Source organism: Pezoporus flaviventris, unplaced genomic scaffold (genome assembly GCF_033815535.1).
Source record: "Pezoporus flaviventris isolate CSIRO_AGI_PZ_B2104156 unplaced genomic scaffold, CSIRO_AGI_Pfla_v1 ptg000007l, whole genome shotgun sequence".
NCBI classification, from domain to species: Eukaryota; Metazoa; Chordata; class Aves; order Psittaciformes; family Psittacidae; genus Pezoporus; species Pezoporus flaviventris.
Genome location: NW_026892555.1, coordinates 34450689 through 34477745, shown reverse-complemented (window position 1 = coordinate 34477745; position 27057 = coordinate 34450689). Strand labels below are relative to the sequence as shown.

The 27057-nt window shown below is 38.1% G+C and overlaps 1 protein-coding gene across 1 annotated transcript in view; it reads left to right on the top strand.

Annotated features, from left to right (window-relative positions):
* Nucleotides 1–27057, top strand: part of PREX2 (phosphatidylinositol-3,4,5-trisphosphate dependent Rac exchange factor 2) — a 173101-nt gene that overhangs the window by 33896 nt on the left and 112148 nt on the right. Inside the window, exons 3-7 of the mRNA XM_061448322.1 lie at nt 13769–13840; nt 13916–14038; nt 15324–15428; nt 18181–18282; nt 20081–20242. Coding sequence (XP_061304306.1) covers nt 13769–13840; nt 13916–14038; nt 15324–15428; nt 18181–18282; nt 20081–20242 — 564 coding nt within the window. The remainder of the gene's footprint in view (nt 1–13768; nt 13841–13915; nt 14039–15323; nt 15429–18180; nt 18283–20080; nt 20243–27057) is intronic.

The window sequence follows — 27057 nt, the reverse complement described above, 5'->3', positions numbered from 1 at the left end:
CATCCATTCTGTAAATTGTTGCACTGCAGACTTCACAGTAGAAGAGGCTAGAAAAATATTTTGAAATGAAGCTCCGTCTCTTCTAGAAGAAAAAAAAAAAGCAAAAAAAGCATGTGGAAAGTTTCTAACTCTGTGGATTTGGCAACTTTCCTCTGTACTTATCCCAGTTTCTTTCACATGCCACTGGAAAAAAATCAAAGACGAGCAATTAGTAACTTTTTAACAGGCAGTTTGGGGAAAGTAAGATTAAGCCTGAAAGACTATGCAATCTGCTTTTCTTTTTGCTTCCTTCTCACAGGATTTCAGCCTGTAGTGTCCGCTTCATTTGTGGGCTTGGGCTTATTAATTTAAAATGAACCTGTCTTCCCACAAGTTTTTCTTTCTTTTTCCTTCACTTCTGCTATATTTTAGTGTGAGGTGTCCCTGCCCATGGCAGGGGGGTTGGAACTAGATGATCTTAAGGTCCTTTGCAACGCTAACTATTCTATGATTCTATGATTGTGAATAATGTATGTCTGGAATGACGTTAGTAGAGAACTCTTTGTCCTGGACACACTGCCTCACTTGCCTCCCTGCTGCTGGTCCTTCCTATGGGCAGGATCTAATAGAGGAAGGAAGATGAAGAGGTTTTTATCGGGGTCATGTATAGACCTGAAGTCTTTCAGAGTTGATCTTGGTGTCGGCTCCCCTTCTAAAGCTGCTCCCTAGCCATGGTATTGCTCCTGGAGTGATTCCACCCACATTTTCAAGCTGTCACTACTGGCAAGTTGGATTGGTCATCTTTGGGACAGCTATACACTGTGTTCCTTAAGAAGGGGAAATTAAGCTTTGTAGTGAAGGAGCAGCACCCTGTAGTCAAGAAATGAATCTGTGGTCACAGATTTTATTGCCCAGAAGATGGGTCTGTGCATGGCTCCCCATCTGCATGTTCAATGCTGATAGTTTGCTTAGGTATGGCAAACTATAGTGATCTATTGTGGACATGAGGGAAATGTGCAGACGCGTCATTTCCTCATGCAGAGGATGGACTGCAGGATCCAAAATTATTGAAGTTGCTGGAAAACAATACTTGATATTTATTTATGGTTTCTTGATTTCCTGGTCCCACTAACACCATTGTTCCCTTGTGTTGTTCTTAGAAGTCTGGTATCTGGGGTTTTGAATGGTTTAGACTTTTTTTTTTTTCCTTTGGAGAATAGGAACAGAAAGTATGTTCCTCGCAGCAAATTCATGAATGAAATAAAAATAGTAATAAAAAATGTTCCATATCCTTGAGTAACCTTATGTGGAAAGACTCGGTGAGACTTCAGTTTGTGTAATCAATGTGGGTGTCTTGATAATCTGCAGTATGTCCTAGTATGAGCAGTATTCAGTGCTGTCAAACTCTGGTTGAGTATTAACAGATGGCAATTGCCACCAGCGTGCTCTGCTTGTACTTTTCTACAGTTACTGTGCAGGTACTTTGGTGAGAAGGGTGATTGGTGTGATGCTGTTACAGCTGATTATTCTCCTTTTTTTAATTCAAGTACTGGTTTTGCAAAGTGTCCCTGTGGACTGATTGGGAGGGGCAATTTTTATTGTAATTTTTTTTTACAATTTAATATTAAAAAATAAATAATATTTCCAATTCTCTGTGCTTCAACTGGAGGATGGTTTTAAAGCTTTTGAGTGTAACCTAAAAGATTAAGGCTCTTATTTCAGGGTAAGGTAATAAAAAGCTCTCTCACCTTAAGGTCCCAGCATTCAAGCAAAGAATTTCATTAGAGAGGGTAACAAAAATTGTACTGTAATCAGGTTTTGTCTTCTGTTCCCTTATAAAAATTAATGAAAGGAGCAGGAACAGCCATACAATCTTTGTATTCCTGAAGAACAACACATGCTTCACAGACGGTTCAGTGAAATTGTGCACTGATGCTGGGAACTCAACAAAGCCAAAGACACACCATAGACCTACATAAGAACTAAAAAAAGTCTGTGCTTGAACAGGGAAAGGAGAAAAGAACCAGTGAGAGATGGAAACCCTATGGGTGTGTGGGATTAATTCTCCCCAGCATGCGTGCAGAATCCAGGTCTATATTTCTTGAAATTGCAAATTTACTTGACAGTAAGACAATCCAGCTAATGTGGATAAATTCAGATGGTGTGGCTTTATTCCTGCAGCTCTATTCTGGATGTGAATATGCTCCATTTATTTTTCTAAAATAATGTTCTATAGGTATGTAGCAAATAAAAGACAGAGTAGGGACTACATAGGCCCCCTCCGGAAGATATCAGGAGAACTGGCTACCCTGGATTTGGAGAAGGCTGAGGTTCTGAATGACTTCTTTGCCTCGGTCTTCACTGGCAAAGGCTCTGACCACACCACCCAAGTCTTGGAAGGCAGATGCAGGGACTGTGAGAATGAAGACCTTGGGCCCGCTGTAGGAGAGGAGCTGGTTTGAGACCATCTTAAAAACCTGAATGTGCACAAGTCCATGGGACCTGATGAAATCCATCCACAAGTCCTGAAGGAGCTGGCAAATGAAGTTGCTAATCTGCTGTCCATCATATTTGAAAAATCATGGCAGTCAGGTGAAGTTCCCGATGACTGGAAAAAGGGAAATATAACCCCCATTTTCAAGAGGGGGAAAATGGGTGACCCAGGGAATTACAGACCAGTCAGTCTCACTTCTGTGCCTGGCAAAATCTTGGAGCAGATTCTCCTGGAAGGCATGCTAAGGCACATGAAAATCAACAAGGTGCTTGGTGACAGCCAGCATGGCTTCACTAAGGGGAAATCCTGCCTCAGCAATTTGGTGGCCTTCTATGATGGGGCTACAGAACTGATGGACAGGGGTAGAGCAGTTGATGTCATCTACCTGGACTTGTGTAAAGCATTTGACACTGTCCCACATGACATCCTTGTCTCTAAATTGGAGAGACATCAATTTGATGGATGGACCACTCGGTGGATAAAGAGCTGGCTGGATGGCCGCATGCAAAGAGTTGTGGTCAATGGCTCAATGTCCAGCTGGAGACCAGTAATGAGTGGTGTCCCTCAGGGATTGGTGTTGGGACTGATTGATGGATGTGAACTGAGGTTAGCATGTAAATATTCTGAGATACAGTTAATGTTCGGCAGATGTTTCGATAGCAGCATAAAGAAAAAAAGAGTTAAATTTTTTTAGACATATACCGTTTCTTACACTGTTCCAAGCCAGTAAAGAAATAGAAGATGAACTATTTCCATTTATGCAGTTGAAGCATCTCATGAATCAAATATAAGCCAGAAAAATATTAATGATTGCATTTCCATGGAAATTGGCTCAAAACCATACAAGCAGATGAAAACTCACAAGACCAATTCATGGCAGGCAATAGGGGCATGTAACAATCTTGTTTGTATGAAGCTGTCTGTAAAATAAAATCATTTTCATTTTGGTATGTTTGTATTCTTTTTGGAATGGAGTTAAGACAACTAACATTGGCATCTAATCTTCAGAAGACAGTAGTTTCCTCATTTACTGATTTTATTGTTTAAGTTCTGCTTAGAAGTAAAAAAATAAGTTTTTCAAGCCAGGTTGCAACACTTGCATAAATACAGTCATACTATTTTCCATGGGTTTTTTTCCCCACCACTTGAAAATATTTGTTTGAAAATGGGAGTTTAAAGTCACAAATCATGTAACTATACATGTGCCAATGCAGCATTTCTTAAATACTTAACAGGCTGGGTCTGTGCCACTATATGGAAATTGTAAACCTCAGTTTACTGCTGCAGCCAGTTTGGTTTCTCAGAGTAGGCAAGTTTAGTTCCTTCAAGCTTGATTAATCTACCTGAATTCATCAGATATGCCCTTCAACATTTGCATCAACATTTTACTGCTCTACATATCTATGTGGAAGGAGAGCTGCTGTTAAGGCAGTCTGCTATCAGAATGGCTCTCCTCATCTGAAACGTAGGGTGTATAATCTTGGATTTCAAATTAAGGTTCAAATTCAGCTGCTTTGTTCATGGGGGCTATCCTTAAAGCCCTCCTTAATGACCATTCAGCTGTTCTGTTACATCTTTTCCTCTAATTGTAATAAAATTGATTGATAGTTAATGCTGTACATCCAGGGCCACTGGAAGGGTTGCGGGTTAGTATTCTCTTTGAGCTTGAATAAACTCTGGTTTACTGTACATTAAATTGATAGGGGTCTTTGCCATGATTTACAGAACATGAATGTATCCATGAAAACTGCTCTACTGAAATTATTTCACATGAATCTGGAAATGCAACTGTTAGTATTCTTAAATAGTGGTATCATTATTTGCATATCTTGCAATTACTCAGCAGATATCTATGAAAGTGTGGATCCACTTTAATTTTTGTTGTATTTCTTGGGAGCTTGCTCTCCATGATACTTTTATTTTTTGTTGTTTACATTAACTTTGATTGACAGTAGTAAAGCTGTTGGTCTTGGGATTATTTGCAATATTTTTCTTGCCCTTGGTCTGGGCTTATTTACTATATTTTCAAGGTCTTTCTATGATTTACTGTTTCTTTATAATAATTCTGTGGTACTGTCTATGTTGCTAACCTAGTGGCTGAAGCGAGTTCAGAAGCCAAGAGCATCTGATTTGGCTGTGAAATAAGTAATTTAAAGTAATAAGATTTTCTTAAAAGTAATAAGGTAATAAAGTAAGGTGAATGTAGTGAAGTAAGGTAATAAAGTAATAAGGTTTTCTTAAAACCTTATTTTGCCTTGAAGATAAAACTTGTTTCACATTGCATTGAAGGAGCAACATCATCATAGTATAAACGCGATTCTTGCATGAAGTGAGGCGTCACTGTATATGAGCCTGCTAACTTTGTACTATTTGACCATCCCAAGACCTATCTAAATGACAAGTGATAGAAATTAGGGATATGTATCCACGCTTTTTTTTTTTTTTTTTTGATCAGAAGGGCACTTTTTAAAAGTACTGTACTCACTGCAGCTTCTTTGTAGGCTTTGTGAAGAACTGAAATTGGGATAGAAAACTGCTGTTTCATATTCCTCCCTGATTGGTGTTTTTCTTGGCGTAAGCGTGCAGATAGAAATGACAGCCAGAATTGGCATTAAATGGTGTTTGAGAAGTACACTTTATTTATACAGCTCTGGCAATAAAAATTGTAGAACTCTCAAACACATTAATTCCTAATTAATATCTGTCTATATTAGACATTAAATAAACTCGCAATTAAGGACTGTGCAATCCAGTATTAGGAAAAAAGACATTTTATATGTTGAAAACTGAGTATGCAAAAAAGGACTTGGTGGGATTCCATTATGATTGCCTGTCAGTAGTTTCAAGTTGTCTCAGTTTATAAGTAAAACAGTTGTTTTTTTTTTTTTTAATTAGCTGCCTTAGTCATTAAGGACTTAATTAATTTTCATTAATGCTGAGTCAGCTTTTCTCCCTTACTCAGATGCTGTTGGATTTAAGCTTTAAATTTTAATTTGTAAGGTGGAGTTCTGATGTGTTATTTCATGTTCTTTTCTCATAATTGGTGATAAAGATAATGGCTGTCCTAATTCTAGTGGATATTTTTGAGTCTGGAAAGACTCAAACTTGTTTTCAAATCTGTTAATGACTTTTGGAAAGCTGAAAAAGGGAGGTTAGCAGAGGATGGATTTCTTGCAATACGTTCAAGATTAACTATTATTTCTGAAAGTGAATAAAGTGAATTTTTCAAAGGGGCCATTTACAGTAAGTGTGTTTCTCATGTTGACCATTTTACACTTTAGGAAATTCATGAGCTGCTAAAAGAAATAAAATCTGATGTCTTGAATTAAAATGTCTCAAAAATATTCACATGGATTGGAATGGATTAATCTGAAATAAATTTGAAATATCAAATTCTTCCAAATTGGTGTTCTCCTACTAAAAAAAAAACCCATCATTTTGGGAGTAAAAATTGAAGGAAAAAGATTTTCTTTAAATTTTTAGAATAAACAGATGTGTCTGCATAAAAGAGGCAGAAACTATAGTATGTATAGTTGTATATACTTATGTATATACATATATATGTCTAAAGGTTTCAAATGTATGAAATGTTTTATAATTGTGACTGCAGTTTAATGGGGACATACTGTTGTTTCCAGATGTGCAGTTGCTCTGAGGTTTCTTACTTGTTTTGATTTGCTGGTAGTGGACACAGCTGAATTCACTGAAATTTCCCAGTCAGAACCTAGTGTTCTGTAAATTCAGGAAACTGCTGACTTTTATGAGAGGTAGACTTTATTTGTAGACGTCATTTCTTTTCCATTCCCACTTGAGTAATACAAGATCAGTTGTACGATAAGCAATATATTATTCACTTTGTAACATGCACCAAAAGGACTATAGGGTACATTACAGGGGGAATTCCACACTCGTGAACATTTTTCAACCCAGAGTATCTTTTTCTTCATCAGGAAATGTTCAAAATACAATCAAGATTAATCTTGTATTTCTTTACAGGCATGCTGGAAACATTTTAGTTATTAACGTGGATGCCTCTTGTTTGGTTGGTTTATCTGTTGCAATCCAGCAGTCTGTTCAGAAATTCACATGGGACAGGCAAATCCTTCGTTTTCCCCTTATCCTTCCAAAAACTCTCAGTTGGTGATGCTGAGATTGGAGTCTTATCTTGTTCTTATTTTTTAATGGGATAAAGGCCTGGTTAGCAGCAACCCATGTTGTGTAAAATATTTACCAAAAATATTAGACAAACTCTGTCTTCTGCTCAGCTTGTAGATGAGTGTTCGTCCCTTATGCCAGTGTATGGCCTTTCTCTAAAGCTGTAGGAAAAAAAACCCGGGATGACCTTTTAGCCGCTTTCTGCGTGTGGCTTCAGACTGCAGCAGTGTATGTGAGCCACGCTGACACCCAGCCTCTGATTTGGTAGTTAACTGAGGCAACATCTTAACTGTGACTGTGCAAGTAACTCCATTATTCATCAGCCAAACTTGTATTGACCAGTAAGGGCATAGCTAGTCCTCAGATGGCCAATTTCCCAAAATGAAGACTTTAGATATGGGTGACAGGATTCTTGACATATGGGAAGAAAAGGGAGCAGATATCTACTGATTTGGGCCAGGAAAAGGTTGTACTAAATCATTTTGAGAATGGCTTCAGTACAGGGAAGAGGGTGGAGACATCTGACTTCCTGCCTGGCTGAGTGGAACTGGACTTTGACTATAAATCTCTTGCTTTCATCTGCTATGGAGCTGAAAGGAAGGAAGGGATAAAAAGTGAAAGCACAGTCATGGCTCAGGTGTTCTGAGAAATGGGGGAGATCAGTTTAGGGGACACTTCCTCATTAAAGGATGAACAAGATGTGGAGTAAAATGTTGAAAAATATTGTCAGTGACTAGGGAAATGCAGAAAAGGTGATCAAAATACAGACAGGGTGAGGGGAGGCTTGCTTTCTCTTCTCTTGGAAGAATGGAAGACGTTTTCTGATAGAGGAAAAACTCTAGCAGAAAAATGAAAAAAAAAAAAAGTTATACATGGTGGAGAAAAGGTTAAGTTTATCCCAAAGTGTGGCAGATATTCATCATATATGAGAAGGTTACCAAGATCCATGTTTCTTTAATGCAATCATTTTTGTGTGAGTGGGTATTTAATTCTGAGTTCATGTTTAAGCAAAGAAGCCATGGATGTTCTTTCAGGCAGACTGATGACCTTTTGGGTCAGGTGAATGGAGAAGGGAATGGTTTGATCAGTTGAGAAAGGAAATTGGCACTAGAATGGAAAGTATTACAGATGTGGTCTATTTATTCTTTGTCCTTACAGGCTGCAGAATCTGAAGCAAGGTTTAAAAGTGGCTCTAGGTGCAGTAGGGAGAAAGAATATATCTGACCTTGGCAGATGCTCTCTCTGCTGGTTGTGATTCATCCAGTCCTGCAGGCAGGATGGGAGAAACAGGTGGTGTCTCAGCTGGTGCATTACTGGAGAAAGCAGAAGAGTCTTTTGTTCAGTAGCACAAGCCAGCCTGAGCAGCTACTGCCACTGCTTCTGGCACAGGTTAATGGGAAGAGCTGGGTAAACACGCAGTGCTTACCACAGCTGCTATTGCTGCTGGACTCTTCTGTATTGAAATAGGGTTTTGTGATTTATTTTGTGTCAAAATCAAGCAAAACTGCTTCAATGAAACTGGCACAGTGTTCTTTTGGGACCTAGAATCTGCCATGAATTAATTAGAGTGAGCAAAACCTGCACTGCTGTGCAAAATCCTACCATGATGCCTGTGACCTGAATTAGCTATGATAAGAAAATACATTTGGCTAGTCACCTGTAATTTTGAGCAGTTTTCTTCCCAGCTATAGGTCTCCATGTTCTCTTTAGGATCATTTAGAATATTGTGAAAAGAGCAAGATATTTTCCACTATCCAGGTATGTATACAAGAATGTAAAGGGAAAACACAAGTCTTTTCAGCTTTGTTTCTAAATTTGTGATCATGAGCCCAATGTCATGGATGCTTATAAATATTATCATATGCGAACATTTTCCTTATTGTGGGTTTCTTTTAGGATTTTGTCTTTTGGCAGTATACAAAATAAAATTTTATTCAGTTTTAATGTACAAAACATCTTGCTAGCTTTATTCAGCAGGCTTTAATATGATAGATTGGGTGCCTCAGTTGTCCTGATTCTCTTAAAGTGAAAATGCACAGGAAATTACCTTACTAAAAATACATATGTTTTGCAGTTCACCTTGTTTTTGTTTAGGATGGTATAGATTTAAATGTAGAAACAATGTTAAAAGAAATCCAAGGGGGTAAGGTAAGTAACTTGTTCTTTAATTCTTTTTTCTAGCCAAAAAAAGCATATTTCTTTCGAGGCTCCCAAAAGTAGGATGATTGCTTTCAGGAAAAAGAGTTACGTGTGTTTTGTGAACTAGGTGCCCTGACATAATTTCAGGACATAATTTCTTAGCTGTCAAGAAGTTGAAAACCCTTCATGCTCTCGGAATCTTCTGCAGGCAGACTTCTTTGTCTTCCCTGATTTGATTCCAGATGTCAGAAAAGTAATTTGTGCTGTTGGCAGCTTCTTGTGCTGTCTGTACCGGTGTGGATTGTTTTTTTTTTTTTGTTTGCTCTGTTTTGTTTTTCTTCTGAGCAACACACAGAGCAACTATGGAAGGAAAAAACCCACCCACCAGACAACTGAACAACCCCACTCTTGTTTCGAGAAGACCAGAAGTAAAATCCCCATAACAGGAACTTGTTGTGCGTTCTCTGTTGAAATATCCTGCCGTGCAAAATGGCAGCAGATCAACAGACGGGAAACACATTAGTTTTCGCTTGGCATAAGGAACAAATTCATTTATAATTCTTTGAATTTGGAATTTCAGTCTTTATATTTGTATTTTTGGTCTTGGTGTTTCCTATAGTGTGTCACAGCTGTGTAAGGCAAAGGGTGAAAGAGTTAGAACAGGGACTAACACAGAAAGTACTTAAAAAGTATTTTGCAGGTAATAAATACACAATAATGAAGAAAAAGATGTTATCTTCATTGATATTATTAGAATGGCATCTTCTTCAGATGTTCTGTGCAATTCTTTGCCATGTTTCTGAAAGGTAGAGGTGAATTACCCTTCTCCTTACCAGTTTGGTGCGAAGACCCTGAGTCATAGCCAGAAACAGGTTTTATGTCCCCATTAGGACCTGAGTAGAGTTAGGGAATCTTAACCCTAAACTGTTATCTTGCATATTTTACGCGTAGCTGCTCCTCTATTCCAAAGGCTCAGTTGATGCCTTATGTTTTGGTCTGCAAGTTCGTCAGACTTCTAAAGATCTTCAAACTCCTCTTCATGTTTAGAGTTTTCTCAGCTTTTTTGCCATTTCTTCTCTTCCAAAGCAGCTGTACACTGATCATTTAGATGCCATTTTCTGTTAACAAAGTTTCCAGAAGGATGCTTGGGGTTTGTAATTTGAATTTCAGACTTTGCGGAGGCAGAGATTGTAGCAATCAGAGTGACTCAAGGATATGCCTGGAGTGACAAACTTTTCCATAGAAAGTTCTAAAAATTGTCAAGTGAAACTAGATTATTTAGTTTTTTAAATGTAAACATCCTCCCTTTTATCTTTCCTCCTCATCTTTTAAATTTAGCCTGCTCTTTGTAGTGCCCAGCCAACTTGCTCCTCTGAAATGTTTTATAGAGATCTCTTGAAAGAGAAGTCAGCAAGAGTCTAGCTGGCAGAGAGTGCCAGGGGCCGCATATCTCCATCTGCAGTGCTGCAAGGGTGAATCCCTGTATTATACAAATGTAAGTAGAATGCTACTAGCACAAGATGAAAAGTTAGAAAATTATGTTTAAACCATATGGCTTTGCTATTACTTGAGAAAACTAAAGACTGAAGTTAAGGGAAACTCCAGAATCTACCTGAAAAGTTTTAAGAAAGTTGAGGATCACCGTCTAGGTGACAAAGGCCTGAAATCGTGGAGTGCACAGAAATTCGTGTTATTCTCTATGCTTGATGTTGTGCTAAAAAACATCTACAGTAATGTAGATGAATCTGGAAGTAACCTCAGCAAGACATGAAGTATACTCCAGGAGACAAATATGAATCACAATTTACTGATGTGTGCGTGGTTAATAAAATAGCACTAAGTTTGAGCATAGGAATCATGGACCCAATTGATTGCTACAGTTCTTTTCACAGTTCAGCAGCAGGGGTTATTCAGCTGTGCTCTTGTAATTTGTAATGCTTTGCTCCTTCATGTAATGCCATGCTCAGTAATGAGTCTGGACTTCAACTTAAAGTCATGGTAGAATTTTTATAAACCATTCAGTGTTATTTCAGAGGAGTTTCTGACTTGTTTTTGTGTGTCCAGGTCTTTACTGAATTGTAAATTGGCTGAGATGTCCATTTAATTGTTCTTTCATTTTTTTTACAGGTTTGTTTTTTTCTATGGCTAGTAAGTTTCTGTGGTGTATCTTCAAAAGGGTCTCTAAACTTCTTTTCTGTTAGCTTAGCAGCTGTCAGCTCCCGAGTAGTTCCTGGGCATCCGTATATATTTTCCTTTTAAAGTCTGTGATTTCTTTGTTGGGGTCCTCCTTAAAGCTGTGTCTACAAATGACTTGCTTTTGGTTGATCAGTTTTTGAAGAAGAACTGTTTTTAGTTGTTCTCAGTTGTTGTTCAAATAATTCTGAAGTCTTTTGAGTCGTCATCTCTCTGTCAGACCTACTGTGTATTCATACAGATTCAGAGACTTTACTTTTCCATAGACACAGTGCTGGATTAAAGTTATTTAACACTGTAACAAAAGCAGTTACTTCTCCATTCTCCTGCCGGATGACTGCCATCTGTTCTCTCTAGCGAAGTCCCAGAGTAGAGTTGTTGCGTGTGTGTGGGGAGTTAGTGGTGTCTGTTGGAAGGGACAGGGAGTTGGTAATGGCGTTGGTAATGGCGTTTTCATTGTGGAAACCTGGGCTTCATTGTTGCTTTGCATTACTCACTCTGCAGCAGGTGAAGTCCACCAAGGAGGGTCTTGGTGGGAGGTGGATAGAAGTAGGCAGCTCCATGCCTGCCTGCACTCCCCTGGATTCTCCTACATCAGTCCTCTTGAAAATGTGAGATTATTCCAGTTAATTTGAGATATGTGTGGCTTCGTAGTGTTCATGTAAGTGCTCTGAAAGATTCACATGATTGCATCTGTTGATTTGTGGGGCATAATGTTATGATTTTTTCAGGAAGCAAATGTGCATTGATAGGGATGACAAGTGGCAAATCTTTAGAAATGACTGGCATCATGACTACACTACTTCAGCAACATGGGTACAGAAACCATATAAGGACTTGTGCAAAGTTGCTGGAAGGGGCTGAATTTGCCCTAGGTCTCCCTGCCTTAATTAGTGACTTGTATCTGGGTTCTGCAAGAGTTTGGATTTTCCTGGATTCAGTTTCTGATCTCTGCAGATGTGGGATCTGGGACAGTGCTGCTTGGATAACTCTTGTTTATTGCAGCTGATATATACTGTTTTTGACCTCATGACTCTTGGCTAGTGTATTGAATCATTTGAGAATAACTAATGCGTCAGCTCCCAGATCGTTCTCAAGTTTTGCCTTCAGCCAACTGAATATTCACCTTCCTTCACAGTTACAGGAAATGAAGATCTCCTGGGATAACATGAGTGCGGATGAGCAGTCTGTTTGGTCTATGGGGAAATAATGTGAACAAAGAGAGATTACAGATAGTAAAAACAGACACGGGTTTCAGAGGTAGTTCTTGTGATATTCCCCCCCCCCCCCATCTCAATTTTGAAGTGTATTGAATATTGTTGGCTGGTTTATTGTAAACTTTCAAAAATTAATGAAGAGTCATGCAGTAAATCAGGCTTTCACTGTATGTGGGATTGGCTGTACACTGTGCAGGCAATGTGCACAGCAAATTTGCCATAACCCCTGTGGATATTCATAGCAAGGAAAGATGTAAAGAGCTGTCATCCATCAACAGTTAACTGCTGCAAATGAGTTAATGCAATCTTTTGCCATCAATAAAACATTAGAAAGAAAGCATGAATAGTCAGGGCAAAAGAGGAGTTAAAGAAGTAGAAAATCCACATCGCTGTAGAGAGTGATATGAAACATACAATATGCTGGCAGTGATCCAAACTTAATTCTGTTTATGGCCTGGATAACTAGATTTGTCTCTTCAGTAATAAAAATGTGTAATGCCAGTTACATAGTTCTGTTCACAAGAGAAAGGATCACTGCTTGGGAATAAAAATGTTTTAACTCCCAGCAGAGAGATAAAAAAGGGGTGCTGTGACTGCTGTCCTTCCATATATGCGTTATTTATTGCCTTTCTTACAGAATTTGCACCATGCCAGAATTTAGATGAGTTTGTGTACCGCGTACAATGCACAGTGACTTGAAACGAAATGGTTATGAATCACATGACATTTGTGCACTTATGGTGCCAGTTCTTAATGGCTGAAGAATATGCATGTCTGTGAATAATTACCAATGTAAGATTTTAGTCTCCAGTGTGTAGATACTTTCAGAATGTACCAAGTCTTTGTAATGGAATAAATTCATAAAAATGAATTCTATCCTTTGTACCTGAAATGTGATTTATTTCTGTTGGAATGACTTACTGTACATCTTTTCTTCTTGCTGTTTCCAATTCTTGAATGTGAAATATAATAAGAACTTACTCTTTTGCTGTTTCATTAGTGGTGTTACTAAATTCTCATTTGATCTCCAAGAATGAGGCTCTTGGGGAGGAAAGACCGAACATTTTCATTAAGCAAAACCTGGTGCAGCTGACTGTTGTTTAAGGCAATTTAATTTACAGTAGGTTTGATTATTAGTACATCAGAAATCTTAACGTGTGGTTACTGTGGTAGAAGTTACATTTCATAATAGAATGTCCTGAGTAGTTTTAATTTAGAAATTAGTGGCTTATTTTTGCTTGTCTTGTAGTCAATTTGTAAAGTGCTAGAGCAAGAATTTGAAAATGGCTCATTTTGCTCTTGCTTGATTACATTATATGTCTAGGGTAGAATGTTCAGTTTCTCAGCCTCTTTAATGTTTCAGTATTTAGTTCTTTCTAACACTATATAGATAGGGTTTTATATCATCTTAGGATAACAGGACTACTAAATACTTTATAAATAAAATACTTGGTTTAGATTCTGAATAATATACTGATGTGGCTTTATATCCAAAGCAGAAGAAATTTGGGAAACAAATTATAAGCATAAAATGCCAAAAGCTGAAGTCTTCCTGAAATAACCTTTTCCTTATTTCTTTTGTTTCATGCAGGCTTTCCTTCACCGAATGATCCAATGTGCTGCAGCCAAAGTAGATAAAAATGTCACAGAAGAGACAGTTAAGGTTAGTCTCATAATTGCATATTTCTTCTGTTTTTCTATCTGATGTTTTATTTATGTGTGTTTTATTCTTTTGCAGACGTTGTTTTCAAATATTGAAGATATTCTTGCAGTTCACAAAAACTTCCTTTCCCTGGTGGAGGAGTGCTTGCAGCCAGAACCTAATGCACAGCATGAAGTTGGAACCTGCTTTCTTCATTATGTAGGCCATCTTCTATTACAGGCTTATTTCACTTTTTTCCTTTATTAGTTGTCTTTATTAATTACATTGTGATGAGTGTACTCAGTCATGATGACAAAATATTACTTGATTGCATAGCTTAAAAAAAGGAGGGGGAAGGAGAATGAGGAAAGTATAAAATGGGAAGAATTTTATTGTATCATCATCTGTATATTCACCAAATTAGCCCAGGCTGCCAAACAGCCCTGCAGCGTGGGCAAGGCTGGTGCCTGTGCATGGGTTGGAGGTACAAGGACCACGGTTGCATGAAACAGCAAAAGTAATGATACGCTTTTTTTTTTTTTTTATTCCCCTTTTATGCTAGGCAAAAATGTGAATATCTAACAAAGAACTGCATACGCTGGGTAAAATATCTCCATGGTTCTGGACTGTGAAGTTATTTTACTTCTGACAACTGCAGTACCTCCATAAGTATGTTTGTATGTCCTGTAGAAATTGTTTTCTCTCAGTATTATTTTTCCTGTTGGAGCAAAACAGGATGTCAGTGTTAAAGAGCTCTGCAAAATCCGGACAATTTAGTTTGCTTTCAGTTATAGGCCTAGCAAAAAGTCTAGGTTTAATTGTTACCTCTGGTTAGAGTCCCATTTGTTTGCCAAGTCTTTGTTTATTTGTTGTGGGAGGAGAAAATGATTAATGGTTTGTGGAAACATATTACAGAAGTTGAGTAACATCAGTTTTTGACTGGAAAAGTATGGGTCGCATTTGCAAACGTGTTTGCAGACAAATAGGTAATGATACCAGCAAATAAGCCACTCTCTCTATTTTCTCCCCGGGTTTCTCCTTTTCACAAGGAGTCACATGGAAGACGTGAGTCGTGATGGTACAAGGTAATCCTGGGGGGATTACGGTTTGACACAAGAGGAAAACTTTTCATGATGAGAACAATCAGCCATTGGAATAATCTCCCCAGGGAAGCAGCAGATTCCCCAGCATTGGACGCTTTATGATTTGGCTGGGCAGGGTGCTGGGCCATCTTGTCTAGACGGTGCTTTTGCCAAGAAAGGTTGGACCAAATGGTCCCTGAGGTCCCTTTCAACCTGGTGTTCTATGACTGAAATTCCCAAGTGATGCTTCCAGACTGTTCATAATTCTAGTTTGAGACTGGATGTCAAATAATAAATGTAGAAGAAAGAGCTGACCTTCCAAAGTGAAGACTATATTAGCTATTCATCTTGTTCATGTTTCATTAATTAAAAAAAGTCTCAAAATGGCAAGTGAAGAACAATGTATTTCTTTGTTTCTGCAGAAAGAAAAATTCCGTATTTATGATGAATATTGCAGTAATCATGAGAAGGCGCAGAAAGTTCTCCTTGACCTTAACAAAATAAGAACAGTGCGGACCTTTCTTTTGGTAAATAAACTTTCAACTGTTGATTAACTTAGTACTTTGTGACTGGGCAGTGGATTGTTACTGCTGTCACCTCCACCATGTAACAAGCACACCCGCAAGTGGTTTGCAGACAGTTTCAGTTGGGGGTGGTGTTTCCAGAGGAAGGGGTTGTGTACATCATATTTTCACTGCTGCATTGGATCTGTGCATAACAAAGCATTAGGCAGTGTGCCTTGAACTTGCTGGCCAAGAGACAAGTGTGTAAATCCAGCTGTGTCTGTAAAAAGCAAAAAAAATAAGAAAAGATAGATGAAGAGGGATAGGGAAGGAAATTGTGGAAAAGAAGCTGAAGGACTCATCAGAACTTCTGAAGAGAAGGTCCATTTTCTGGTACTGTAACACCATTGCCAGGCAGAAAAATGTTTCATAGAGTAAACATCCTGAGCTTAGATGCTGACTTAATCTGAGGTCAATATAGACAGCAACACAATTAGTTTTTCACTTTATAAAACAAATAGGGAGGCCTTTTTAATTGCGAGTATGACAGTCCTCATGATTTTCTTACAGCAAAACCAGTTTCTATGTAAATACTGAGTTTCCTAATAGTTAACATTAGTTGTTAAAAGAAGGATTCAGGGTGGAATGATTTTTGTGTTTTTTCTTCCCGATGTCCTGTGATAACAAAAGTCAGCTTTGTAATGCCCACATTATTCCTGCTATATTGGAACTTAAATACCTGAGATGGTGCCCATGGATAAGATACCAGATTCATAGTAATCAGATCCAGTTCTTGCATTTTGGGACTGGAGAGCAAAGCATCACAGATATGGTGGAAGTAAAAGGTGATGGCCAGTGGTGGCAGTATCACAAGTTTTACTTAATTTCATTTATTTTTAGCATGCAGTAGGCTTTCACTGCTGCTGACAGAGTTCTTGGTGAAGTCAACCTGTTGCAGGTCACTGCATTTTTTGAAAGATACTGGATCTGAGTCCCTAGCTGCCTTTACTGACACCCAAATTAATGAGCAGCGTGTGAATTTCTTTATTGTAGGAGAGTATGGAGTGACATGAAATGCCATCTGCCTTTTTGCTAAGAGTCTCTTACTTATCAGTGTTCCATTCATAGCTGAAAAGAGATTCAAAGTTGTCCTGTTTTTCCTCAGTGGTTGACACAGTATCTTGCCCCAGACTGGGGAGCTTCACACACGTAGTTCTTGTATTGGGAGCAGCATGGCCAGACTCAAGAAGGAGTGAATGCTGCCTACAGAGACATTTGCTACAGAGCAAAATACTCTGGAGAAAGACTGCAAAAAGCATGTTTTATGAGAAAGGAAGTGAGGTGTGCAGTTGTGGGCAGTTCATGATGTGTCACTGTTATGTACTCCCGGGCTCACGCACAGGGCTTTCACATCTGCTTTGGCTTTCTCATAGATTCAAGATGTGGCTGTAGAATAAGTGGCATCAGTCTAACCTGGAAAACAGGAGGTCTGACTGTGTGATAACTGTCTTATACAGTTGAAGCTTTCTAGACAGAACAGTTTGGGTCATTAGAGATTGTCATTATTATAAATAATGGGGAGCTGAAACTAGACTTGTGAGCCTTCAGGTATAGAGACAGTGATTATATAAACCTATAGTCTGCATTGTCATTATCTTGCTCAGTCCTTTATCAGTAAAGCTTTTTAGTTGGCAGATTTAAGTGAGATCCTTTGGGATAAAGGATCCTTTAGTATGGGACAGAAGCTGGTTAACTGTGAGTGCAAGGCAGAGATTTAAGGGTGGGTGTAGAGATCCCCATAGCAGCACTGGTTATGGGGTATGTACATTGTGAGTTGTACGTTGGGAGCAGCCACCCAGTTTTGTAGCCCCTGTTCTATCAACAACATATCTGCATCCACATTTGTGGCCTGTGTCAACACACCATCTGGCTCTGTTAAATTACTTTTGTTTAGCAGTTGCTGTCTCAGTTTAGACATCTTGCACTTTGAAGCTGTAGATTATATCATACCATTGCATCACAATTCCTTCTTATCTCTCAGTAAAATAGCTTTCATCCTTAGGTCTTTATGTACTTACACTTTAATTACAGCAATTCCAAATATTTGCGGTGATGTCCCTTGCATGCTTTGTTATGCCAGATACCCCTTATTCTTTTCTCTCTTTCTCTCTGCTGCTTTTTCATGGGTGCTTCCACCCAATATTTCATGTATTCTCTGCTTCCATAGTTGGGTGTCTTGGGAAAATTTATATATTTTTTTAGCCCATGACTAAGGGCATTTTGTTTGTTGCCCATCACGTTTAACTATAGAAGCATGTAAACAGAACACTTTTTTGGTGGGTGTGTATAGGATGGCCAGGTTCAAGCCTTCCAAACCATCTTTGATGCTACTTAATATTACAAACACATCTTTTAGAAGCAACAGCACCTAGAGTAGTCACCCTGAATGATTTTTATTTTTGTTTGTTGAAGTATGAAAGCATATTTTTGGCATTTTATTCACTGTCTTTCATTTTTAAACTTTAAAGCTGGCCTCGCTTTATCAGGCTCTATGAAGAAGGTACCTAGGGGAGATGCCTGCCTAAGTCCGTTGTGGTTTCTTTGTATGATAGAGTACGTGCCTGCGCATGTGTTCAAGCCTGTTCTTTTGTCAGTCTTGCATAACTCCCTTATTACTTACAGCTTAGCCAATATTGCTGTGTACATATGCCCTTGTCTTTATTTCTCATCATTTTCTTGTATTTTTTAGTAATTTATGAAACTGTTCTCACTCTAGAATTGCATGCTTCTTGGAGGACGCAAGAACACAGATGTACCGTTGGAGGGATATCTGGTAACACCAATACAGAGAATATGCAAGTATCCCCTTCTTTTGAAGGTATTTCAAGTTTTTTTTTATCTAGGACCTTAAACTTTCTGTATAAAACTGGTTGCTAAACATATTTCCGAACAGCAGGAACAATCTCTCTACACAGTGAATAATCTCTTTATTAGATATTGGACCCAGACATGCTCTCATTAAAGCTAGTGGCAGGTTTTCTGACATCAGTATTAAAAAGAACTGAGGAGTTTGGCTGGGTCAGGGTGATTAGCTTCCTTCTGCATCTGATTGTAAAGTTGCCTCTCAATTGTTGGAATAGAAGTGAGCCATTTAAAGGGAGTATAATGAGACTGATTTCAGCTGGGTTTGACCATGGTCTTGTCTAAAATGCTTGGGCTAGCAGAGTTGTTAGTGACATGCTTTGATGGGTCTAATTTACCGTCAGCAAACTGTAACTGAAAAATATTTATGAAAATTATTTGTAAGAAAGCTCTAGAGTAATGGTGTAGGTGATTCTATGCACATTTCTATGTTTATTCTTTTATTATTGTTACAATTTAAAACTTAAAAATGTTAAATGTGCTGATAATCATTAGATATGAAAAACTGAGTTACTGATTTTTTTTTTTTTTTTTTTTTTTTTTTTTACATGTTAGGAAACAAAGTAATACAATCGTCATAACAGTAAATATTTAAAACAATTTTTTGCTTAACAAATGGAGGCTTAATATTGTTTATTGTTTCAAACAGCGAAAGAGAAACCGGAGCAGATTTTGCTCTAGAACCTGCCTGAAACCTGATTACTGAACAGTGTTTTTCACATTGCATGTGTGAATTTAGATCTGAAACAATGCCAGCTATGAGCCATATGAATTTCATTGCACTGACATAAAAACTTTAAAGTAAACATGTTCAAAGAAAGGTTTTTAAAACAAGTTAAAGAATATGATAATTGCATTGAGGTTTGATTCATTCCAGATATCTGTGGTTTTACAGTTCCCTTGGCCTATTCTAAAATTATATTCTTTTTTTTGAATGAAGGATCTACAGATGAACAGGGAAAAATGACTAATGAATTACTCTAGGGAACAATGAAATGGAAATACTTATGTTAAATAAATTTAAATACAGGGTGTGGTGGCAGCAGCCTTAGAGCTCGTACCTGTATCTCAGTCAGGGTGTGTGCTGAAGGCTGTCCATAGTCAGTCCAGCTGTAAACAGGCAGTTGGTAGTTTGAGATGGGAAATCTCAAATGAATACTGGCAACTCCACTTCTGTGTTTTAGTGTGGCTGCCATTACCAGTAAGCACCTGAAATCGGTGAATCACCTAAGATACTGTTCAGTGCTCTGGCATATTGCACTAGATTAAAAAATAGTGTGAAGCTAAAGGAAGATGGGCTTTACCCGGAGTTGCAGGAGAGGCAAGTGCTAACTTTGACATGAATAAACCAGCATTTTTAAGCAGAATTGTTATTGTTGAACAGTTCCATCCTGTGGCATATAAAAAAAACCCCAAAAGACCAACAACCAAAAAAATCAAATCCCAAACCGAAGCTCAACATGAAGAAACATTGCTGGGGTGAGAAAGTAGCTGAAAGGCAAACTAAGTACTAATTCCAAAGTACTGATTATTTTTGCTGTTAGTAATTTATTTCTTTGAGTTTTAGTGTCCTACTAGAACACAATGCTGGAGGGTTTATTATTTTTCCACTTCGTAACATAGAGGTCTGGCTACTTCTTCATTTTTGTATGCTATTCAATTTAAGCATCCTGTAATGTACATGTAGAGATCAAAGACAGGTTTCCTTTTTTCTTTTCTTTTTTTCTTTTCTTTTTTTTTATATGTCTAAATAGGAGTTACTGAAGCGGACTCCAAGGAAGCACAGTGACTATGCAGCACTAATGGAAGCCCTCCAGGCCATGAAAGCTGTCTGTTCCAACATAAATGAAGCCAAGAGACAAATGGAGAAATTAGAGGTTTTGGAAGAATGGCAGTCTCATGTGGAAGGATGGGAGGTACTGTTGTAGATTTGTTGCTTTGTGTATTGATGAGGGAATAAAAATTTTCAACAAACATATGTCGCACTGGTTTTGTGAGCCTGAGGTACTGTCAGCTCCTCAGTGCTGTGAAACACAGCTTTCATTTGGGTTCTGTTTTGCAAATTCAGTGTTGTCCATGACTGAGCACCACTGTACAAAATAGCAGACTTCCAGGACAGCAGGCAGTGTTTGGTGTTTAACTTGGAATATTGACCTTTTACATTAACATGTTTATGTGCACACATGCACATCTATAAATCCTAATTTAACTGTTGCCTTGATTTTACTGCTGTCAATTCCTGCCTAAAGCATTTTATGTGGTTGAAAAAAAAACAGCTACTTATTTTGATTAAGCACTAAGTCCGTGTTTGTCAGCTTGTAGATAGTTCTTCACTGTTGGCCAAGTTAAACTAACATGTGTTCAAGAGAATGTGTGTAAGACTTGGTTTTGGTTTTATTTATTTCAGTTTTCAAATGGAAGAAATTTAATGCTTTAGTTCTGTGAAGAAACCATAGGTCTATTTCTGAGTTAGTGTTTTCAGTAGTATCCAGAAGAGCCACCATTTCCCTTAGGCAACTTCAAGATCAAGTAGTTGTAGCACCAGAATCTTCCTGTTGTATTATTTTGAGCACTATTATTAGTTTATACAGAAAGATAAATGTGGACCATATAATGGAATCATATAATGTTTCGGTTTGGAAAGGACCTTAAGATCATCTAGTTCCAACCCATGTGCCATGGGAGCGACAACTCATACTAAACTATGTCACCCAAGGCTCTGTCCAGCTTGGCCTTGAACACCTCCAGGGATGGAGCCTTCACAGCTTCCTTGGGCAGCCCATTCCAGTGCCTCACCACCCTAACAGGACAGAATTTCTTCCTTATATCCAATCTAAGCTTCTGCTGTTTTAAGTTTTAATCCATTACCCCTTGTCCTGCCACTACAGTCCCTAATGAAGAGTCCCTCCCCAGCATTCCTATAGGCCCCCTTTAGGTACTGGAAGGCTGCTATGAGGTCTCCACGCAGCCTTCTCTTCTCCAGGCTGAACAGCCCCAACTTTCTCAGCCCGTCTTCATACGGGAGGTGCTCCAGTGCCCTGATCATCCTCGTGGCCCTCCTCTGGACTTGTTCCAACAGTTCCATGTCCCTTTTATGTTGAGGACACCAGAACTGCACACAATACTCCAAGTGAGGTCTCACAAGAGCAGAGTAGAGGGGCAGGATCACCTCCTTCGACCTGCTGGTCACGCTCCTTTTGATGGAGCCCAGGATATGGTTGGCTTTCTGGGTTGCGAGTGCACACTGAAGCCAGCTCATGTTCATTTTCTCATCAACCGACACCAACAAGTCCTATTTGTATATATTTGATTTGCCTTAGGTGTTTTGTATTGAAACATCTTAGCTGCCCACACTGAGGTGGGAGTGAAGTTCATATGTAAGAAATGCAAAGCAAGCAATGTAAGTAATTTTTTAATAAGTCAGTTTTGAACGTAATACACAGGACTACTTAAATAAAGTAAAACTCTAAACACTGTAATTGAGAGGAGGTCTTGTTGACCTAACACTTTCCAAAAGAACCAAATACCTTAACAGCTGCTTATTTAGACTAGGTGAAAGTAAGTTCCTTTTTTGTTGTTAGCTTGAACTTGCTGTCATCAACAGTTAACTTGGAAAGATTAGTGTATGTGAACTTTAACATGTTTGTACAATAACTTAATGATAGAAGCAATAGCGGGCATTTACATTACTAAATTTTATATGGCAAGGAAATTTTAAAATAATACTGTCTATAACTGACTCTACTATTATTTTCAACTTTCAAGTAAGTTTTCTGTTGTGCCGTACTGATTAAGATTCTTCTACTTGCTTTCAGTGCCTGAGTCTTACAGATATTTCTCAAATTCATATTGATGAACACACTCAAATATAAAGTTACAGCATTACTATCTCAATGTGTTATTAGTCTCATAAGTCGGTTAAGAACATATCGTTCTCACATTTCCATAAAGGGAATGCACTTTTCTGCATTCATTTTTTTCTGAATTCTTAATAAAACACGGAGTAATAAATATGTTTGCTGTTGGAAATATATTAATGAGCAAAAGTAACAATAAGGAAGGGTAACAATATAGACAGAAGTGTATGAAACATAGATTTATGCTCTGTATTCAGAACGTATTCTGTGAACTGTAATACAGTAATTTCCTTCCGACCTTGTTTGTTTGTTTTTTCCTATTTTCTTCCCCAAATTTAATCTTAGGATTTCGCTTCTGCTTGATCCCTGGAAAAGTGCCATTGTCTTAAAATAGAATTTATTCAGTACAGTTATGTTGTGTTTAATGTGGTTTAGCTGATCAGGTTTGATGTTACCACATGGCAACCACAGGGCTGCCCTGATCTTAATATGCGCATCCTTTCTCAAACATACTATATGGTTAGTCCTTGAAATGGTAAAAATCATGTATAAGAGCATGTTTTAGAGCTTTTCTGAATGATTCCCAACAACAACTGCAAGAAAATCTCTGAATGCAATGTATGAGAGTGGATTTGATTAAATAAACATCTGGTTTTCTGCATTGCCTAAAAATAAAGAGGCAAACTTGTTGGAGATTTCCTTCCAGAAGGAAATGCTTAGCACATTGCTTGGCCCCAACTAGAAGGAAAGGGGAAAAAAAAAAAAAAAAGACTATTTTTAGAATCTGATCAAAGCATGACTTAAATTCCTATACATGAGTGTCATAAAATGAAGCTTGTGTTTATTATGATAAAAATACAGATTCACGGAAAAATGGAACATCTGTTTCAAGGAAGAAAATTTTGAGTATAATGACTTTCTCACTTAATTTCCTAAGTGGTTAAATTTATTGGCCTGAATTCAGAACTTGTGTAGGTGGCTGTCTCAGCTGGAGAATGGCTCAACAGCTGAAGGAGTCTGTCAGGAAAATCTGCGTGGATGTTTCAGTGAGGGAATTAAAAAATAAAATTGTTGCATTTGTTGTAAGCTGGAAACTGAACAACCCAGTCTGAGTCACAGGCCAACTTAGTGACAATAGCATGGGGTGTTCTGTTCCTTTCCATTGTGCTATATCATAAAGTAGTATTTTAATGGAGATTTCTGTTTTAAATTCTAGGTATTTTAGACCTTTTCTCTATTATATTTCTCTTTCCTGTGCCCATGTGCAAGTACTGAAGAGTACATTAATATATGTAATTTCTGACTTTTATCACTGTTAATGTGCTCGCCATTGAGTCAGTATGGTCAGACTTTCATGTTTGACTGATGTGGCCAGAATATGTAGCTAAGTAGCTGTTGTTACAAAATGAAACCAACAAATGCTGCTTTTCATTTCAAGGTAATAAAGGCCATTTTTTGATGTCAAAGATGGGTATTTCATGGCTAAAGGATGAGTGGGGATATTGTTGCAGATTTCTTGCATACAGTCTCTCTCCTTCCAGTGCATTTTAAATGCATTTACTTTGTGATGTAGTCACGGTAGCCAACATTTCAGACCTCTTGACTGAGCTTTTGCCTTGGTGGAATGATAGGTGACCGAATGGCAGCTGAAGCCAGTTTTACCTAAGTAGCCTGAAGGCTCTGAGATCTTAGGCTTTTAATTTCCACACCAGGTAGCCTGAAAAACTAGAGCCCTTGATCCCAATGCTGTCCACAGTAGAGGACTGCTCTACAGCTAGGTATTTGGAATCTTGCAGTCTTCAGTGACTCATTAGGATAGGGGGAGGAAAATATAGTCTAGATTCATAGTATAAACCTGGTTTGCAGGTTAGATTTTTCCAACTGAGTCTTTTATATGTTGGGTTTTTTGTTTTGTTTTGGGGTTTTGTTGTTGGATTTTTTATTTTTTTTAAGATGATCAAAACAGGTTTCTTTCTATAATACAAGGCATTTTCAAATTGACATATTACAAAAAGGCTGGTTTCACTCATAATACTCCATCAGCTCTAATTGCAGGTACTTTAAATGCATAGAAACATGAATTGTAGCATAGTAGTAGTGATTTTACATTTAGGTTGAGCAACTATATGATCTTCCCTTGCAAGCACTGAGTAAAAAATGTACATGCTTATGAAAACTTTGAAATAGCAAATTATTTTTCAGGTTCAAATTGCTTATATTTGACATTTCCGTGGTAGTTTCAATACAAACATTTAATGAAAACATGGTTGTGTTAGATGTTTTTGGTAATACTGGTTTCCAAAAGTATTGCTTGTAGATAGTGTAGTTCAATTTTAGCCTTGTGCTTCTGGGACAAGGTGACTTCTCCTCTGTTAGTGTAGCCTTGAACTTTCTACTATGAGAGGGGTAGCTCAGAGTTAGATAAATGAATTATCCTACTGGGCTGGACATCAACTATAGCTTGGTGTAAACCCATGTGGAGGTTCAAGGTATAGCAATATCTTTCATGAAAACATTAATAGTTGTTAGTCCTCCTTGGAACTGCATGATGGATATGGCAGTGTTTGTGTGCCCTCTACCCTATTCTTCTTCGGGCATGTTTTTCATCCCTCAGGAGTTGATAGAGAGGACGTGTACAGACAGCAGTGCTTTCACATGATATGCCCTTCCTCTTTTCTCCTTGTCAGCTCCATGCCCACCCCACCCATGTCTAGGGACAGGCTGAGTCTAACAGTTTTCCATAGGCAAGAGGGTGGCAGGGGACTTTTCTGCGCTACCAGCGTTACGTAGGACTGCCAGATGTGACTTATGATCGTCTTACCTTATACCCTTGGACTTCAGCAAATAAAACAGCAATAACAAAAATCACTGACCTGTGGCCACACCAGCATGGGTTGTGATCTTGTCAAAAAGTATTGAATAAGTGAACACTGTTCAGTATTTGGACAGGAGGTCTATGAAGGGAAAAAAGTACCTCTAGAATGTTATTTTCATTATCTGGCAGAAGGAAAATAAAGAGGAAAACAACAGCAAAGTGTAGCAATGTGATGCAGATAATACACACTGCTGTATTGTAATGCTGAACTTGAATCATGATTGAGGTGAATCTTGATAATTCGAGTAGCCTGAATTACAGATGTTTGAAATATGTATAAAATATGGTATTTTATGACATGGTGCTGGCACAGTAGCAAATCTGGCAAGGGCTGTGGGGAAAAGGTATTTTTCTACAGTGAAAATGAGCACTTCAAATAAAAAGAGTCAACATTTTTTCATAAAACCCTCTGTGAAAAAATACACCCTTTTGTAGAAAACTGAAACTGCTGATACAATTTTGAAGCCTTAAGCTGAAGTTTTTTGTCTTCCCTACAAAAGATTACAATTTTCCAGCAAAGCTGAAATTTTCTGTAAAAACAAACTGAAAATCTTTAAAAAATACCCAGCCTTTTAAAATGCAAATCATTAGCAATATTCCAGCTAATTTTAAAAGCAGTGTGTGGTAGTGTTTATTCTACTTAATGCACAAAAGCAATGAAATGGATGGAATGAAAAAAACTGCTTTTCTGTAGTTGTGGTCAGCAAGCATTAAGTGCAGCTGAAATTTATGCTGAATTTGTTTTACTGAGTACGCTTTTAAGGTGTTTCAGCAGTTGCTCTCAAATAAAACTGTAAAATTAGTATGTCAGCTTCTGGTGCTGTTGCTGTCCTAGGAAGGGAAGTATGATGTATTGGCTATAGATGATGTTCATTTTTGGCTCATTTGATCCTAAATGGAAACAAGAGTGGTTAGTTAATACTGATGCTGAAGCTACTCTATTTAGAGACCTGAATGATGTTCCAGTGTGATGGTTCTGCAGTTTTTCTTATCATTTCTGTAAACAGACTCCGTTCTCCTTAGAGCAGTCTGAGCTATTGCTCGGTATTCAGGGCTGTGACACAAAAAGGATGAATAATAGGATGAAGAGCTGAGAGCAGAACCCGTGATTCCTTCTTGGCTCTTAATTGAGCCTATTTTTCTTTGGGCTACTGTGGTTGGATAAAAAAGAGGAAGTAACTACAGCTATTGCAGGCATAAGTCTTTCAGAACATGTGTAGATGATAGTCCTGGCTTTTACAGGTTTTCCAAGCTGACTGTTGACTGCCTCAAGTTAGGAAACTCTTTGAGCTTAATGTGTATGCTCAATGCAGCCAGCAAGCATGATTATCAATAGGATTGCATAGCTGGACTCATGCAGTGCATGGACAGGAACTTTGTCCCACAGGAGCATGGATATTCAGAATTGCAAAATACACCTCTTGAGTTCAAGGAAGGCTTCCTTGAGAGGTAAATTTTTCTTTATATGGCGTAGAAATACCATGACTTTTCAGAGGAATATTTTTAGAAAATGTAATCCTTTGTTAAAGTTGCTTCTTTTTCATTAACCTATATGAAAATGCCTGCCTTCTTTCAATATGAATGAATGATCTGCCTTGAATCAAAAATGAGGCATGGGAAGTTTCATCCCAAACAGATAAAGCTTAGCGAAATTCCAGTGTCTTCAGTATATGTTAGGAAGAACTACACTAGGCGGTCTTAGTTGTATGTGCCACTGTTAGCTTTGTCTGAGTTTTAAATCTTGGTGTATTTGATTTAGTAGTTAGCTTAGCTTAGTGTAGAAGTATATATCTTAATGATATTCAGATTCCATGTGGCTTTGGCTTCCAGGCTCATCTTGGCATAGATCATGTCTTGTAAAGCCCCATTTTCAGATGTTTCTGACTAAATAGTGAAGTTACGGAGGATAAGAATTATTGTATGACGCTGGCCTGATTTTTAGGGGGGAATCTCACCACCCAGATGTAATTTGGAAACCTTGGTGATAAAACTTAATCCA